The 16,961-nt window shown below is 41.4% G+C and overlaps 1 protein-coding gene across 28 annotated transcripts in view; it reads right to left on the bottom strand.

Moving 5' to 3' along the window:
• Positions 1-16,961, bottom strand: part of DST (dystonin) — a 518,621-nt gene that overhangs the window by 29,312 nt on the left and 472,348 nt on the right. For all 28 annotated transcript variants that reach the window (XM_070777732.1, XM_070777740.1, XM_070777736.1 and 25 more), the window contains 10 exons: positions 16,788-16,889; positions 13,984-14,157; positions 13,519-13,674; positions 10,767-10,964; positions 10,310-10,438; positions 7,494-7,664; positions 6,514-6,669; positions 6,121-6,327; positions 3,099-3,218; positions 843-1,012 (listed from right to left, as the gene is read on the bottom strand). In XM_070777732.1, the coding sequence (XP_070633833.1) occupies positions 843-1,012; positions 3,099-3,218; positions 6,121-6,327; positions 6,514-6,669; positions 7,494-7,664; positions 10,310-10,438; positions 10,767-10,964; positions 13,519-13,674; positions 13,984-14,157; positions 16,788-16,889 (1,583 nt within the window). The remainder of the gene's footprint in view (positions 1-842; positions 1,013-3,098; positions 3,219-6,120; positions 6,328-6,513; positions 6,670-7,493; positions 7,665-10,309; positions 10,439-10,766; positions 10,965-13,518; positions 13,675-13,983; positions 14,158-16,787; positions 16,890-16,961) is intronic.

The raw sequence follows: 16,961 nt of genomic DNA, 5'->3' as shown, positions 1-16,961 counted from the left end.
AAAAGTAACCATAAAAACATGATGAAGCTCCTAGAGTGAAATATATAATATGCTGTTTAATTTGGACACTGACAAAAGCAATTAGACTAACTCTGGATGAGAAACTTGAAAGCATTCATAAGCAGCATGAACCTGCCTGCCAATGCAGGAGACGCAAGAGGCGCAGAAGTGACCCCTGGCTCGGGAAGATCCCCGAGAGGAGGAAACGGCAGCCCGCAGCAGCACCGGTGCCTGGAGAATCCATGGACAGAGGAGCCTGCTGGACTGCAGTCCATGGGGTCGCACAGAGTCAGACACTACTAAGCGACCGAGCACACGTGCGTGCACAAACTCTGCAACCGCTATTTTACTTTCTCAGGTGCTTAAAAACTATTCGAAGTTTTGGGTTTTTCCTGGTTGATACGTGAGGAAGAGGAGGCAGGAGACAGGAAGGGGCGGTGGGGCCAGGCTGGGAGGACGCTGCTGAGTGCAGTGAGGAGCCCGTGTCCTGGTCCACACTCGAGAGCTGGTCCCTAAGGCTATGGGCAGGGAGGCCCCAAGAACCCACTCTGCTCTAAGCACACAGGTCTGCTGGGATGTGGGGATGGGTGTGAGGAGGACAATGGCAGACCTGGGGGCCAGTTCCATGGCAGGGGCGGTGGGAGGCGCAGAGGGGGAGGTCATTTTGAATGAACTGAGCCCTTAGAGACAAATAGTAATGGACAGCAACGCCTCCAGGGTGAGCAGGCGCTCTCCAGGCACAGGAGGCACGTACTCAGGGGCCCCAGCCCTCCCTGCAAGGCACCAGGCCCGGAGTCCGCCGGGTCCAGCGCGGCGAGCGGCCGCCGTCGGGAGCGTCTCACCTCTCCACCGACTTCCCGCAGATGGTGTCCCACTTGTCCCGGAGCTCACTCAGCATGTCGTCCAGCTTCAGGTTGTCGTCAGCCAGGGTGGTCTTCTCCTTCAGGGAACGCCCGGTCCTACTGGTGGTGTCGTACACAGAATGCTTGGCTCCGAGGGATTTCTGAAACTCCTACGTGTTCAACAAGAAAACAGTGCGCATGTCTACTCGGGACCAATCCACAAATGGGTAAGAGACAGTGAAAAACCCCGGACAAATAAGCGGAGACACGGGCCATCGTTGAGTCAGGCGCTGCAGCGTGCACAACACGGGAACACGCCAGGGGAGAGCAGAGTCTTTACACTTTCAAACGGAAGGATTCACTTTTCGCAGAATCCAAGTGTCTTTCAGAGCACCTACCATTACCACAAGAACAGGTTCCAAGCAAAACCAATCCTGAATCTCATGTAGATATAAACTGCAAACAATATAAACAGTGATGATAAAATGGAATTGCTAATAAACTACTGAGAGACCCAAGACAGTTTGGAGAGGAAAAGGTAGCTAGTACTCAGAGCAATTATGACTTCAAGTCCAGAATGACTTTATTTTTGGCAGTAAGTTTCCCAGGTGGCACCAGTGGTACAGAACCTGCCTGCCAGTGCGGGCAGAGTAAGAGACCCAGCTTCTATCCCCGAGTCAGGAAGAGCCCCTGGAGAAGGAAATGGCAACCCATCCCCGTATTGAGGCCTGGAGAATCCCATGGACAAAGGGGCCTCCTGGCAGACTACAGTCCATGGGGTCGCACAGAGTCAGACACGACTGAAGCAGCTTGGCACACACTCATGTACTCATTCCACTATCTATTTTTGTAGTTTGTTTTCTGTTATTATTATTTTTTCCTGTTATTCATAATAGAATGCTAGATTTAGAATCATGGTATTGACATGTGTGTTTATCTCCTCACACATCAGATACATAACAAATGTTACAGCTGAATACAGGACAGAGTCAACGTTTTTAAACATATCCAAATGATAAAGAGAAAAGACTTCTTTTAAAACTGGCTTAATGTACCTTGTATCCTTATCTCAGAGAAGGGTGACCATGACAGGTCATACTAGGAAAAAGAGAATCTAATAGGGTTCTGCACACATTTGTATGCCCAGGACTTCCTATGTTAAATATGTAACATGCTTTCATCAGACTTCATAATTCCACGTCTATGCTTACGTTCATATCAGGCGGTCGGTCTACTCTGAGAAGGGCAGGGAGGGTGCTGGTCCCTGTTTCTGGGCTGCCAGTGCTGGAGGGGCAGCTCTTGGGAAGATGCAGAGGGGCCAGCAGGACAAGCCACTCGCAACCCCTCATCCAGCCAAAGAAAGGGCCCCCATGATCCCAGCATCCCGACCCCTGCAGTCAGTAACACCCATGAATGGAGCCACCAGCCTGGATAAACACGATGGCTAGAACTTCATGATGACGATAAAACTTACATCAACCAATTTCTCACAGCCTTTTAAAAATTATCATGTTCCAAGCAATGATTTACATGTAAAACCTAAAATTACAAACCTGTTGAAGGAACATGCTCCTTCAACACACATCCTCACCCTGAGGGCTGATGATCACATTACAGAGTAATATATAGAAAGACCCAAATTAAAAAGTGCTGGGGAGAATGGGGAAGTGGTCTTTGAATGGAATGTGATTGGATATATACATTAGAAAATACAAAAAACGTTGTTTCCATATCTTCTTGTCTGCACAGGGAAGCCGGTGACCATGTCCCTTTGAGGAAAGGGGTGAAATTTCACACACATACACAATAATACCAATTTAGGATGAGGCAACCAATTTTCCCCACTGCACTGTTTAGAGCAATCTACATGGCAAAACATTCTTTTCAGTACACAATTATCTTCTGCATGGCTATGAAGGAAATGACAAGACAAGGCAGTTGTGATAAACTGAGGTACCAATGTTCAACCTCTGGAAACCCTTCATGTATTATTTTAGATAGTTAAAGATCCGGTTTTAATCTTGTGTGTTTTCCTTTAACAGCTAATCCTGGAACCATAATGGAATGATTCTTGGAGAGTAAAGATACTACTGCTCTTTGATCAACAAGAAGGGCAAGCGGTTTTAAATTTAGTATGAGTCCACATTGGACAGCCTTTCTTCTCTTGTGATGAATAAACACGCAATCAGATAAGAATTTCAAAGTGACCTTGAGACGTACAATGACACAATGTGCTTCCTTTAGCTGCCCACCCACCTTATGCTGTGCCAGTTGTGTTTTGATTTTGTCTGGGTCGTTGGCAATTTCCAGTTCAGAATCCAGAGACTTTTCTGACTCTTCCAGCCACTCCATAAGCTTACTCCAAGCGTCATGGAACTGTAAAAGAAATTCACATCTTTGTCCAGTCGGGCACACTCACTAGATTTGAAATCGAATACATTTTTAAACAGAAACTAATAGTAACAGAAATGTAAGAAATTATTTATTCAAAGTTTTCCTTGAAGAAGAAGGAGAAAGAATATTTTCATCAGCAGATTGCAAAACATCTTGTTAATGCTTCTGTGGTCACGCCCCACGGTCACTTTGTTACAACTCATTCAAACACAGTCAGCCTTAACAGAAACAGAAGTAGGGCTTGGGGAGGCAGGGAGATCAGGCAGAACACCCCCAACCCCTTCTTTTGCTTAATAACTAACTAAGTATAGACCAGCATGCTTTATGTTATCCCATAGGTCTCTCCTATTGCTTTCATTTTTTTTTTTTTTCATTTGGCTTTCTGAATGCTGTTCTGATTGGAATCTAAAATATGACACAAATGAACATTCTACAAAACAAAACAGATTCACAGACAGAGAACAGACTTGTGGCTGCTGAGGGGGAGGGCGAGGAAGGGAAGAATTGGCGAGACTGGGATTAGCAGATGCAAACTGTTACATATGGGATGGACAAACAATAAGGTTCTGCTGTACAGCACAGGGAACTCTGTTCAATATCCTGTGATAATCCATAATGAAAAAGAATATGTATTTGCGTAACTGAGTCACTCTGCTGCACAGCAGAAATTAACCACAACATTGTAAATCAACTATACTTCAATAAAATAATAAAAAAACAATAATGTAGGCTTCTGCTGTTGTCTCCTGACAGATCTGGATTTACTTCTCAGGTGTTTAATTCCTATGATAAGAGAGGGGTACAAAAAGGATAAAGTTTGTACATTCATTTTTAACAAAAAGGGGCCATTACATTCCTATTTAATGCAAGGACAGTTCAGTGTCTTTCTTGTTGCTCTCTGAACCCTCCCATCAAAGCCTGAGCCTCCCATGTTGGCTTTATATATAAGAGTGCCCACCGTACCTGAGTTCTAGTAAAACAGAATTCTGTCTGTCTTCAACCTTGAACTATTCTGGTGCTATATACACTGAGTTGGCCAAAAAGTTCGTTTGGGTTTTTCCATACGATGGTATGGAAAAGCTTGAATGGACTTTTTGGCTGATCCAATATTTGATTTCAGCTGGTACTGTTTCTGGATACCAAACTGGGAAACTGGTTACAAATTATTTCTTCTAAGGAACTCAAGGGAACAGAAACATAGCAAAAACTTGAGCAATCAAAATATAGTCTGCTTTCTATCAAAGAACATGAACAGTGAAATAACAAAAAGACTTCTGACAACAAGCTCAGTGACAGCACAAAATGGCAAGGCAGCAAAGGTCCAGGGGAGACCATCTCGTTAGAGACCTCTCCCCAGGCCCCTCCCCAGGGGTAATCAACTCAGCAATGAAAACAGAGAGGCCAGAACAGCCACACAAATTGCCCAAGTCAGAGAACTGCAGCCAAGATCTGAGCCAAAAGTGAGATACCAGAGTAAATATATAAACAGCTGACGATGGTGCCGGGCCATCTGCAGACAGCACAGCCTGTAACAACCGAGCAGTAAGTACGAGGACATAAATGTACACGTTCTGAGACTGGTTCTGCTCTCAAAACTGTTCTGAAGTCACTCAAATAGAAGAAACAACATCCCTCTGCACGGAGAACAGTACCCTTACATGTTTAACTGAATAAATTGAGAAAATAAGATGGACTCAATAGAGAAAGGTGGAAGACAGTGGCCGATCGGCAACTGATATCCAAGAGGCTTTGGTGATCAGACGTTCCTAACTCAGAGTGCGTCCAGTACAGCCGATGGAGCTGCACAGGCGGGAGGAGACATGGCAGGTCTGGCCTGAGTGCTGTCCTACAAAAACATCCAGGCTGATTCCATTCCAGAGACGCACTTATAACATGGAACACACCACACTTCCCACTCAAAAGGAGACACACGGCCTGTAATCCTATCACAATTCAATTTGTCATTTCGCAAGCCTTTAAACATGTCATGCTGACTGCTTGAAATGCTCCAACACTGGACTCCCAGGTCATCTACTGCATCGCCCAACTGAACCTCGCTCCCCAAATAACCAAGGCCAACACCAATGCCAGACAAATGCAAATGAATGGGTTAGAAAGAGTCATGATAAAGATGTTATTCCAAGAAGTTCCGAGTGAAAAATCAAAGCTATATGCCAAGTCAGGGGGGTGCATCTTCCTTCTTCCCTGGAGTACAGAAATGTATCACTGTACTTTTCAGCGTTCAGTCTAGAACAGAATATTAACGACAGATAAAGGAAGGAAGAAAAGCTCCTTGTGAGATTCTTTAGATTAAAAAACCAGCCCCCCCAAGATTCAAACAGTTCATTTCAAAGTCGAATGGAGCGGTATCCAACCAGAGAAGAAAGGAAGGCTTGCCAACAAGTGCACAGACTGGGAGAGGAGAAGAGGACCCTGGTAGTAGCTCAGACCCAGAGCACACCTTCAGAAAGCTGCGTGGGGGCCCGTGGGGAGAGAGCCTGGTTTTAGAGCTACACAGCCATAGCAGTGTAATAGACTGCCTCACTCTGAGTGGATGCTGGAAGGACAAAGAAAACAAATAGAACCAACAACAGAACTATGGAGGCTCTTTTCGAGCCCTGATGATAAGGGTCCATCAGTGAGATCAAGCTAAGATCAGTCCCTCCAAGGCTGATCCCCAGGGCTTGGGGCTGCTGCCAGCTCAGAAAGTGAAGTCATCCTCCAGACTCAGGCCACGCTCCTTGTAGGAAATAAACACCTTGGCCCCAGGCCATGACAGCTACACAAGGCACAGCCTGCCATAAAAGGACTTTAATAACATAGCATCCATTTAATAACCTAACTGAGTCACTGACGAGTTCAGAGGATCTTTACAGAGGTTTACCTGCTTGGCCCTCTTCCTTGCTTCATCCAAAGATCTTCCTCTCTCCACTAAGCGCTGCACCACTTTCTCCCAGCGACTCTGTACGCTGATAAGCAGATTCTTAATGAGAACGACATCTTGCTTCTGACTGAAATATTTCAGGTGGGTTCCAGTTTTGTCCAGCTCTATGATCTGCTCTCGGTGAGAATTGACTTCATTGGCAAAGACCTTTCCAAAAAAGAAAAAAGCATGGTAAGGAAAAATGGATCTTGAAATGCTTCTGGGATGATGAGCTGGTCTCAAAGGACAAAAGACAGTAGTCAAACCACCAAATGTACGCTTTTCCCATTAAAACAGCCTGGTGTCTAAAAACGTCTGAGAGTTAAGTGCTCTACATCAGGGCTGCAGCTTTACCTTGTGTTCATCGATTTGAAACAAGACAGTGTCCAAGATCAGGCTGGGCCGGGAAGCCACGTTGAGGGTCTGCTCCGCCTGGGTGAGCCAGTTGATGAAGTCCTGGAGGGAGTTGTGGAACTCCATGGCCAAGGTGAGAGCCTCTTCCAGTTTAACCTGTAAAGATGGATTATTGAGCATTCTGTGGTATTCAAGGTGCTTTCCCCCAGTGTAACCACTCTCTGACAGATCTCCTTTCCATCCACGCTGTATTTCTGCATAGTCTGTGTATTTCTGCATCTCTCCCAGACAGTTTTTGAATACTGGCTAACCCCCTTCAAGTAGAGTGAGAAGCATCTCACTGCAGGTAAAAAAGAATTTATATACACTAAAATTATGGCTTGGGAACAATCTGCAACAGAACATAATTACAAAGCAGAATGTAGAAAAAGAAAATTTGACATGCATACAACTCATTTTGGGGGTCAAAATACTATGAAATATATATACATTATGCTCTGTTGGTGAAGGCACATGATCTAGTATTCCAAGCCTATCATTTTTATATGATTAATATTTTTAATTCCCTCTCAAAGATTTCTGTTGCATAAGTGCTTATTTTTATATATACAATTCATTTCATTTTCTTGGTCTCCCTCCCCCTACCCCAAGCCTACATATGGCCTGCCTTTTGCTTAAAAAGTGTGATTAAAATTATTTAACCACTCAGAATTCAAGTGGTTCACAGGCTTAAACTATATCTATTAACACTTGATCTATGATATACCTTTCTCTATCTGTGTCTGAATAGGCTCCTTCAACTCTGCTCTCCTATGTTAAGACAGAATACTATTTTCAGAACCCATTAATGTCCAAACACATACAAAGAAAATTTAAACACGAGTCATTAAAAGTTCCACTGACGTTTTACTCAGAGATAAGGTCAGACTCATGCAACGAAACTGAGACATTCATTCTATAGTATTCATCAAGGCACATACTTTCCTTTCATTGAGCTTCGTTTCCACCGATTCCCACTTTTCTTTCAAGTTATTTATGTCTTGGTCAATATTTGTCTCTGCTGATTTGGGGCATCTTGCAAGCATCTGCTGGCCTTTCTGCATCAGATTCTTATATGTTTCTTCTTTAACATCAAAGGCAGCACAGATTTCCTAAATGGAGATATTCCCCCAAATTACATCACTTTTAAGACAACAAACTCTGAGTTCTTTTTCCACATTATCAATCCATCCAGCTCACAAATAACCCTGACACTCGAACTTTCTGCTATATTCAAAGAACACCTAACCGTACAGTCATACTGTTTCTACCAAGAAATCCTAGAAATGGGTCTATTGTCATCCATCTATCTCACATATGTCAATATTTTAAACTACTGCTACTGCAAAAGGTTACAGCGTACAGTAACCAATCAGCTCTGTGACCCTGGGTGCATAACGTAACCTCAGAGAGCCTCAACTTCCTCTCTGTAAAATGGGTTCTCTAAGTCTCTCCCTGGGACATGAGACAGCAACTATGGTATTTTTTGTATAACATAATTCTATGCTCAGAAGACTTACAGTGGATAGAAGGAAAGACCCAGTATAGTAAGACAAAAGTTGATGATTCAGACTTTGAAATCACAGAAGCCAGGCTTGTGGCCCTATGAATATAATATTCTTCTCTTGTATAACATTTTAAAAGTTTTCAACTAGAATGCAGTGTGTATCTTCTACAAAGAATATAAAAAATACTCCTTAAACGGATTCAGGATGGAAGATCAATGAAACAATAGTTGTATTCATGTAATAAATAAGACCAGTTCTATTCCATTGATTTGATTTAATATAAGTCAAACCATAGCTCTCACTGAAAAATTATATACTAACACTTTCAATTTTATAATTTTAAAAATTGAGATACAGTCCATAAAAATCACCTTTTTAAAGTCTAGAAGTCAGTGTTTTAGTATATTCATAAGGATGTGCGACAATCACTACTAATTTTAGAACTTTACTGCCTCAACACTTTGTAATTTCTAAAACCTTAAGAAGTTCCTTTCTAAACATATTTATAGTATCATCTAAACATATTTACAAAAATCCCCCTCTAAACATATTTACAATATCATCTAATCAGAGCGAAGCTTCTAAATATTGCTAAATCTCAGGAAATAGTAATAACACAAGTTTTCTAGGTTTCTTCACGTATAAGAGAACGAACTCAAAAGAACATGACTAAAACAGTATTATGAAAATCAGTAACTCTTTAGAATTCCTTAAATCATGGAATTTTATAATCTAGCAAATTATATCAGCAAATTCATTTTAAATATCCTACGCAAACCAGACATGATGATATGTGATATTTTTCTAAAATAAAATATTCTAAAGATAAGTCCTTTGCTTTCCAACTTTTCCTTTACATTCTTCTAAATTAACATTTAAAAAATAGCTGTTATTAGACAAACATCTCAAGCATGTTTGCTCAAGAATTCATTAAACTTATACTTGTTGGACTGTGACAGCTATGCAGGTACTTCTTGTGAAGTAAGGAGATAACTGGAAGATGGCCAGATTTATGGAAAAGACAAGCACTCCCAAGTTAGTCAACTACTTTTTCAGTGAACAAATGAGTCTCCTGTGGCACCCAAAACCCAACATATAACAACAAAACCACATACACAATAATTTTCTAAAACAAGGAAAACAGACTCTAGAAAATTCTCTACTGGACTAACAGGATTCATTTTAACTGCTCACAGCCGCTGTGTAACAAATGTTACCTCTGCTGTATTTCTTCACAGCACCTACAGGATGGCACTTCCTCTCCAAATCATCAAATGCAAAATTATCCCCAATAAGTGCAGCTTTATTAGTAGGATTTTACAGTAACACGAGAATTACTAGAGAGGACAGATTTTCACAAACAATGGACCATTCCTTTTGCCAAACCCTTAAGTACTTCTGCTTTAATTTCTTAAGATGCTAACTGTAAGCATTAGAATATTAAAAAAGATTTATGATGCAAATTCATAAATATAAAAATTAAGAGGGTTAGTTTCCAACACCTGCAACACACTGCTTTCTCTTACAACTTTTGGAGTAGAATTACGATGGGAAATGAATAGGCAAGGATCAGAGACAGTCAAATGTTTCCATACTGCCATGATAGAAAGTCAGAATCTCAAGTTCATTATTTTTCTTCCTTATCCTTAAGAGAGGACAGGGCTACAGTCTGAGTGGGAACAGCCCGCAGGCAGGAGGCACTGCTCGGGGACAGGACAGACAGTGAAAAACAAGCGTCCTCTTGTCCAAACCTGGTGGCTGTGAGGTTGAAGGTACTGCCCCACCAATGTTCAAAGGAGCAAATAAGTCACTCTGTCTTCACAGGACAAGAACACATCTTCTAGCCTTCTGTGAAACTCAGTGAGCATCTCATGTTCACAGCAATACTTTTTCAGTTCATTCTGATTCCTTTTGGGATTTTTATTTTCACTCAAGGCACCACAGTTTAAAATTTACCCTATTACTATCCATAAAAGTTTATCATTTTATGGGGGAAGATTTGCTTCTAAAAAAATGCCTAAACTTCTAAAACCTGTTTTTCATATATTGACACACTACACTTTACAACAGAGATTCTGACTTTAAAAATTCAATCAACATTTAATCAACAGAGTGTCAACCACTTACATTTCTGCTACAAAACTGGACAGCCTTTAAACCTTCCCCTACGGTTTATTTACCACCAGGGCCTATACAAAATGGTCAATTTCTTAACCTGAGGCCAGAGCTGGAGGAAACAACAGAGTTACCAAGTGGGCATTGAGCTGCTCCCTGGCTGTTTCTGGTAAACCTCCCAGAGGCTTGGATGCTAACAGATGCCGCTCGGTGTCGGTCAACCACTGCTGCAGATCCTCAATTTCACCGTGGAACCCTTTGGCCTGGAGTGAGAGAGGTTCAAGACAGGTCCCAAATATGGTCACTTTGAAGCCACAAACAAAGCTTAAGCAGCCTGCTAAGCCTCGCCATGCACTCTGAACAACGGCAGGGGCCCCTGGACCACCTGCCTTTCTTCGTCAGGAGATCAGACCACCAGGCTAAGAGCTACAAAGCTGCCTTCTCTTCAGCTCTGCGCCTTTATCCCACTTATTTTTACTCCTCTCCCCAAGGTATAAAAACGAAACAGGGGTCTGAAAACCAGTCAGAGAAGGCCATGCCATTTTGATCTTGAAGACTACGGAAGGTTTCAGGATTTATCCCCTTATTCACCTGGCGCAAGGCAGCATCCAGCTGCTGCTTCCTTTGTTCTGTTTTTTCCAAAACATTTTGCCAGCGTTGATTCAAAACCTCCAGCTTGTTCTGAAGGCTGCTCGCTTCTTCTCCTGCACTTGATTCAATTAGGTCATTTCCTGCTTTATTCACGGCTTCCACAGTGGATTGATGAGCTAACACATCATTCTGGAGCACCTGAAAACATTCCAATAACACTATGTTTGCTAGTTTGTAATATACTATTATCGCTTCTAACGCAATTGTTTTATTTCCTGGTTAGGAAACCTTTTGAAATTAAAACATCATATACACAGAATTTTAATATTGTGAACTTTTTAAAATGGTGGACTTCTTTCCCCTTAGCTTTGCAGCTTTGATGAGTATTATTTTCAATCTACCAACATCCCCTGAAATGATTGTGGTGAGAACACTGCTTGTGCTTCCCATCAGAACAGCTTTGCAACTGATGACATTATCTAGAGATTATAGTTAAAAAACTCAAAAATATTCATTTGATTCAAGCTCATTTTAATTGAACTTAATTTCCATGTCTTGGGTAAACAACTTCAAATATATATTAATATACTGATATATATTTGAACATAAAATGAATACATTGCCATGTCTTACAATTAGTACTCTTAAAAAGTAAACAAATGATGATCATAGAATATTCTTTTATCATCTCAGGTTTTAAGGGTGCCAGAATTAACTCTTAAGTTGACAGGAACCCCAGGAGGCTCTACTATTAAAGGGAAAGAGATTTCACCATCCACTGGGAATGCATGAGCCCAGCACTCCATTTAGTTGTTCTCTTACTAGAAAATACACACGTAAAATGCCCACAGCAGACCCCAGTGCATAATACCTTCCTATTCTATTATCCGGTGGGAATATAAGGACAGATTAATAACACTTAGCTGCATTAACATGGACAAGAGTGGTAAGTGCAGAAAGCAACTGCAAGGCTAAAAGAATTTTAAAGAACAAATAACAGCTCAGGAATAGTTTCCTTTCATGAAGACTGTGCTGTTTTTGGAAACCAGAAGAAATCTTCCTCTATTTTTAGCAGAAGTCTGTGACAATCCTTTTCTACACTCAGATGTGTGTTGCAAAGAAGAAGAGCACTGTGTGTTATCCTGGGTGGGATGTCCCACCCTGGGAACCCCAGATCAGGAGGATTTCAGCCAAGGGCACGAACCACCTGTGATCACTGTTCTCTGACTCCATTCACTCGGGTTCTGGGGCATCTGGCGAGGGAGGGTTTTTCAAAAGCTATAAAGTCAGCTGAGTAAGGAGTAATCTTTATAAGCAGCAGGTATTTTGATACGGTAACAGTAGGAGCCACTTTCAAAAGCTAAGAGCTCAATATTTTCATAATAAAAGCAAATGATAATTCTATAAAAGTCATTCTTATAAATGTTCGGAGTCCCGCTATATAAGCCACGGCCTAGGAACCAGAGCACAAGGCAGGACAGAGATGAGAATATCCCCTCCCTTTCTCCAGGGAAAAACAGAAGAAAAATTTACATTAGGGAACAATTACTGCAAGGAAACACATAAAGGAAGAGGAATTAAGCAAGAATAATCAAAGACTGTACATTATGACCTTAAAGTGCTAGAAACCTATTATTTTAAAATGGTGTTAATATGTAAAATAATTAAATGTTTCAATATGATAATCAAGGAAAACTTATTAAGATCAGGATAAGATACCACATAATGTGAATGTTAAAAGTTCTATGCTGCTGCTACTGCTAAGTCGCTTTATGTCCGACTCTGTGCGACCCCACAGACGGCAGCCCACCAGGCCCCGCCGTCCCTGGGATTCTCCAGGCAAGAACACTGGAGTGGGTTGCCCTTTCCTCCTCCAATGCATGAAAGTGAAAAGTGAAAGTGAAGTCGCTCAGTTGTGTCCGACTCTTAGCGACCCCATGGACTGCAGCCTACCAGGCTCCTCAGTCCATGGGATTTTCCAGGCAAGAGTACTGGAGTGAGAGCCTGCTTAATGTCGGGATCAACTCTACGGGGCATAACTTTTATTCATTAAACCTCATGACTCGACTAAGATGGATGGAATTTTCCAACAAGAATTATTAACCAGTGTCACAAAGATGACAAAAATATGAAACTCTTTTGCATATATCTCAAGGCAAACATTTTCCATTTATAAGCTTTCAATCAAGCACAGGAAATGTAAAAACTCTTCTCAACATAACAAACACTTTTAAAAGGCTAACTCTGAAAGAAAAAGACTACAAGATACAAAAAGCCAGTGAAAAGTAGAGAAAGAAACACAAGGATAAGCTCCAACGTGATTAGAGAGATAGACAGAAATAGGCGACGAGCCTCAAAGCACAATGGAGACACGTGAAGGGAAGGGTGACCAGAGGGAACACACAATAGCCTGTAAGAAAACTGACTCGTCAGGCTGTCTCAACTACTTGTAAAACGATGTCATCCAAGGACAGGGGTAATCAGAAATTTAAACCCTCCAGTGTTGGTCACGCAGCCCTCCTAAAATTTAGTCAGAAATTCCCCATTCTTGCTATTTTGGAGAATAACTACCTTGACCAATGAGAAAAACATTTTGACTATCATCTTTTAAGGAATGTGCTTATGTTGCAGATGTCAAATAGAAACTTGGGTCAAAACCATAAAATGCCTAAAAAAGAAACAGACCAGAAACATCTGGTGACCCTAGAAACGCAGAGAGAAGAAAACAGACAATGCAGTAACAGCCACATACGTGATGCTTGGCGAGTTCAATTTCAATGGCCTTGGGGTCTCCTCCAACAGGCTTCTGTTCGCCGAGCAAGCCCTCGGTGTGCGTGAGCCAGGCCAGCAGCTCGTCCAGGGCGTGCTGGAACTGCCCCAGCGCTAACAGGGCGCCCTCCAGCTTGTGCTGCAGACAGAGGGGTGGAAGATGATCAACCCACGTGTCCAACAGGACAGACGGCCCACGTTTATAAAACACAAGTGAACAAACGATTGCTCCATGCTGCAGAGGTCTACAGACAAAGCCAATGACCCCAATCACACATCCTCCTACATTTTAAGTTTGAAAAAAATTCTTTTAATGGCATGAAAAGCAGGAAAAATTCTAAGGAAACAAGTGAATGTAAGGGTTTTCAAAGTTTGTATCCAGGAACACCTTATTTTACTTTTTAATAGTTATTTTACATTAATATATGACCGTGAAATTGGTATTTACCTGTCTGTTGATGATTCTCTCATCCAGACTGTCCCATATCAACTTCAGCTCCATCAGTGGGTCCTGAACAGTGTGTTTGTCACTTTCTTCTGTTACTTTCTTCAGCAGAAGCTCTGCCTGATGGTTCAGTCTCTCCATTTCTATCTGCTGTTGATATGCCTCTGACTTAAATTGCTGTTTTTTAAAAAAAGAGACATATAAGGAAAATTTGTCACACATCACTAACTTTTTAAACCAAAATTCTATGGGTCAGATCTTTATTCTAATTCATACTTCATATTGGGGAGGGCCGAAGAGGAATAAAAATCTAATACAGGGTTTACTGATTAAAAAAAAAAAGGCATAGATAAAAGGAAGTTTTCTCACACCTGAAACTAACGCAACATTGTAAATCAACTGTATTACAATATAAAATAAAAATTAATTTAAAAAATTAACCTTTTTCATTATTCAACATAATCTGATGAAAACAATGTTTTTATAGTTTGGTTATTTCACTTCTGTCTCCACAATAAAGAGCAAACAAATTTCAATGATGAACTTCTTTCAGTGTCTGATTACACATATTTAATAATGTTTTGAAGCTACAGGAAAGAATAAAACAAAATATATATTTGCATATATGAAACCCAGGGAAAAAAATCTCTAACAAACTTAATTTCCTGCTCAAAGCACACATGCATCTTGCATTCACTCAACATCGTATGTTTTCTGCAGCCATGCTGTTCTGTTTTTTAATTATTATTATTCTTTTTCTCTTTGGCCGTGCTACGTAGCTTGCGGGATCTGTTTCCCGACCAGGGATCAGGGATCAAGCCCAGGCCCTGGCCGAGAGAGTGCTAAGTCCTAACCACTGGACTGCCAGGGAACTCCCTCCCATGCTGTGCTTATTAGTATTTATTTATCCTATGGATCAACCAGTGATGACTCAGAATAACATTCCTCTCTCCTGGTGCTTAATGACATGTATGTAATCATCCTAGCTTTGCCAACTAATACAAGTTAGCCAGGGGTTACTTGTAATAGGAAACTGTCCTTTCATAAAGTATTGAGTTTAATCTCTAATAGTAAATAATTAAAGAGTAAATGATTAATGAGCTAAGCAGTCGCTTCCTTTTTTTCAAGCAAATTAAAATAATAATTAAAAACAAAAGCACAGTGAACATTTGCTAGAGTCAAGGTGTTCTCAATAAACTTCTAAAGAAATTCACTTTATCCTCAACTAAGCTGGGGACACAGAATTGAGAGCAGTTAGATAACACCATTTGGCTGGTAAGTGGATTAAAGGGAGTGCAATTTCAGATACCTGATTCCAAGGCAACCACTCCACCTAGTCTGCTATATGCAAACCACTGAGACATATGTAAAATGCACAAACCCTGCACATCTGTAATTGTATATAAAGGATATCATGTGTTTACTACAGGAGCAGACAGAGTGAAAAAAAAAAAATCACAATCTAATAATGATGGTAAGAGTAAAGTTCTCAAAAAGAAACAATTTTTTTTCTAACCAAAATATTCTATATCACACTCAGAGAGGAAAACGCTACATTTCTAAAGCCAGATAGTAACTTTATGTGAAAATGTAGTAGCACTGATGGAAAGGGGCACGATGCCTCTGCAGAGGAAGACTTAAACCTCGGGAGGAAATGCTGCCCCTACTTTGATAAAGGAGCATCAGTGGAGGAAATGGCCCAGCCATTTTCACAGCTGGAGATCAAGAGCCACAAAGGAAAAAAGATTACAAAGGAAAGCAGATGGGAAACAACAAATATCTACAGAACAAACATTTGGGGAAACACTGTGATCCCATCCACTCACAGGATCCTCCTTCCGCCTATGAGACTAACTGAATTATTCTGAACAAGGAAGAAAACAGAAGCGTTGCTGTATATGCGTGTGTGTGTGTGTGTGTGTGTGCACGCACACACTCCCTCAGTTGTGTCAAACTCTTTGTGAACCCATGGACTGTAGCCCACCCGCCAGGCCCCTCTGTCCATGGAATTCTCCAGGCAAGAATACTGGTGGTCATTGCCACTTCCTTCTCCAGGGGATCTTCCTGACCCACGGATCGAACCTGTGTCTCCTGCATTGCAGGCAGATTCTTTACCCGCTAAGCCATCGGGGAAGCCAGTGTATGTATCAGTGACTACAGCATGGTACGAAATAATTCAGTTCTAAAATCTTTACAGTATAGTGTGTGAAAGTGTTAGTTGCTCCGTCGTGTGCGACTCTTTCTGACTGTTGCCTGCCATGCCAGGCTCTTCTGTCCATGGGAATTTGCAGGCAAGAATACCGGAGTGGGTAGCCATTCCTTTCTCCAGTGGATCGTCCTGACCCAGGGATCAAACTGAGGTCTCCAGCACTGCAGGCAGATTCTTTACAGTCTGAGCCACCAGGAAAGCCCAACAGTATAGTATACATAGGTAATATGTAAAACACACACACACACACGCATACCTTATCCTACTCTCAACATGAGGACATCTGTAAGGCTATAAATCAAAATTTAAGAGTGCCTGCCACTTGGTATATAACATTTTAGTCTGCTTATCTGCATTTTCGAATTTTTCTATAATAAACCAGTATTGCTTTGGTAAGAAATACTACTAGTATTTTGTATCCTTTATTGAATGAGCACTTATACACAGCTTATTAGGTGCAGGCACTATAGTAAACCAGTTACATAATCAAAATAAAGCACTTCAATTATGTAACATAGAAAAATCTGCACAAAGCGTCCCATGAATCAAGAACCTAAGAACGCAACGTGCCTGGTGGATTTCTCAGCCCTTACCATACCTTTAGCTCCTCAATCTGCTGCTTGACGGTTTCAAGATCCGTTCCAATTGGAGACATGGAAGCCAATTTGCCACCTGCGATATCTACCCAGTCAAATAATGCCTGAAAAACACACAAGGTCACATTATTATAACAGTATATTTGAAGCTACTACACCATCTCAACTGTGAGCGA

This window comes from Bos indicus, chromosome 23 (assembly GCF_029378745.1).
Source record: "Bos indicus isolate NIAB-ARS_2022 breed Sahiwal x Tharparkar chromosome 23, NIAB-ARS_B.indTharparkar_mat_pri_1.0, whole genome shotgun sequence".
NCBI lineage: Eukaryota > Metazoa > Chordata > Mammalia > Artiodactyla > Bovidae > Bos > Bos indicus.
Note: the sequence above shows the minus strand (reverse complement) of the source record. Positions and strands in the feature narration are given on the sequence as shown.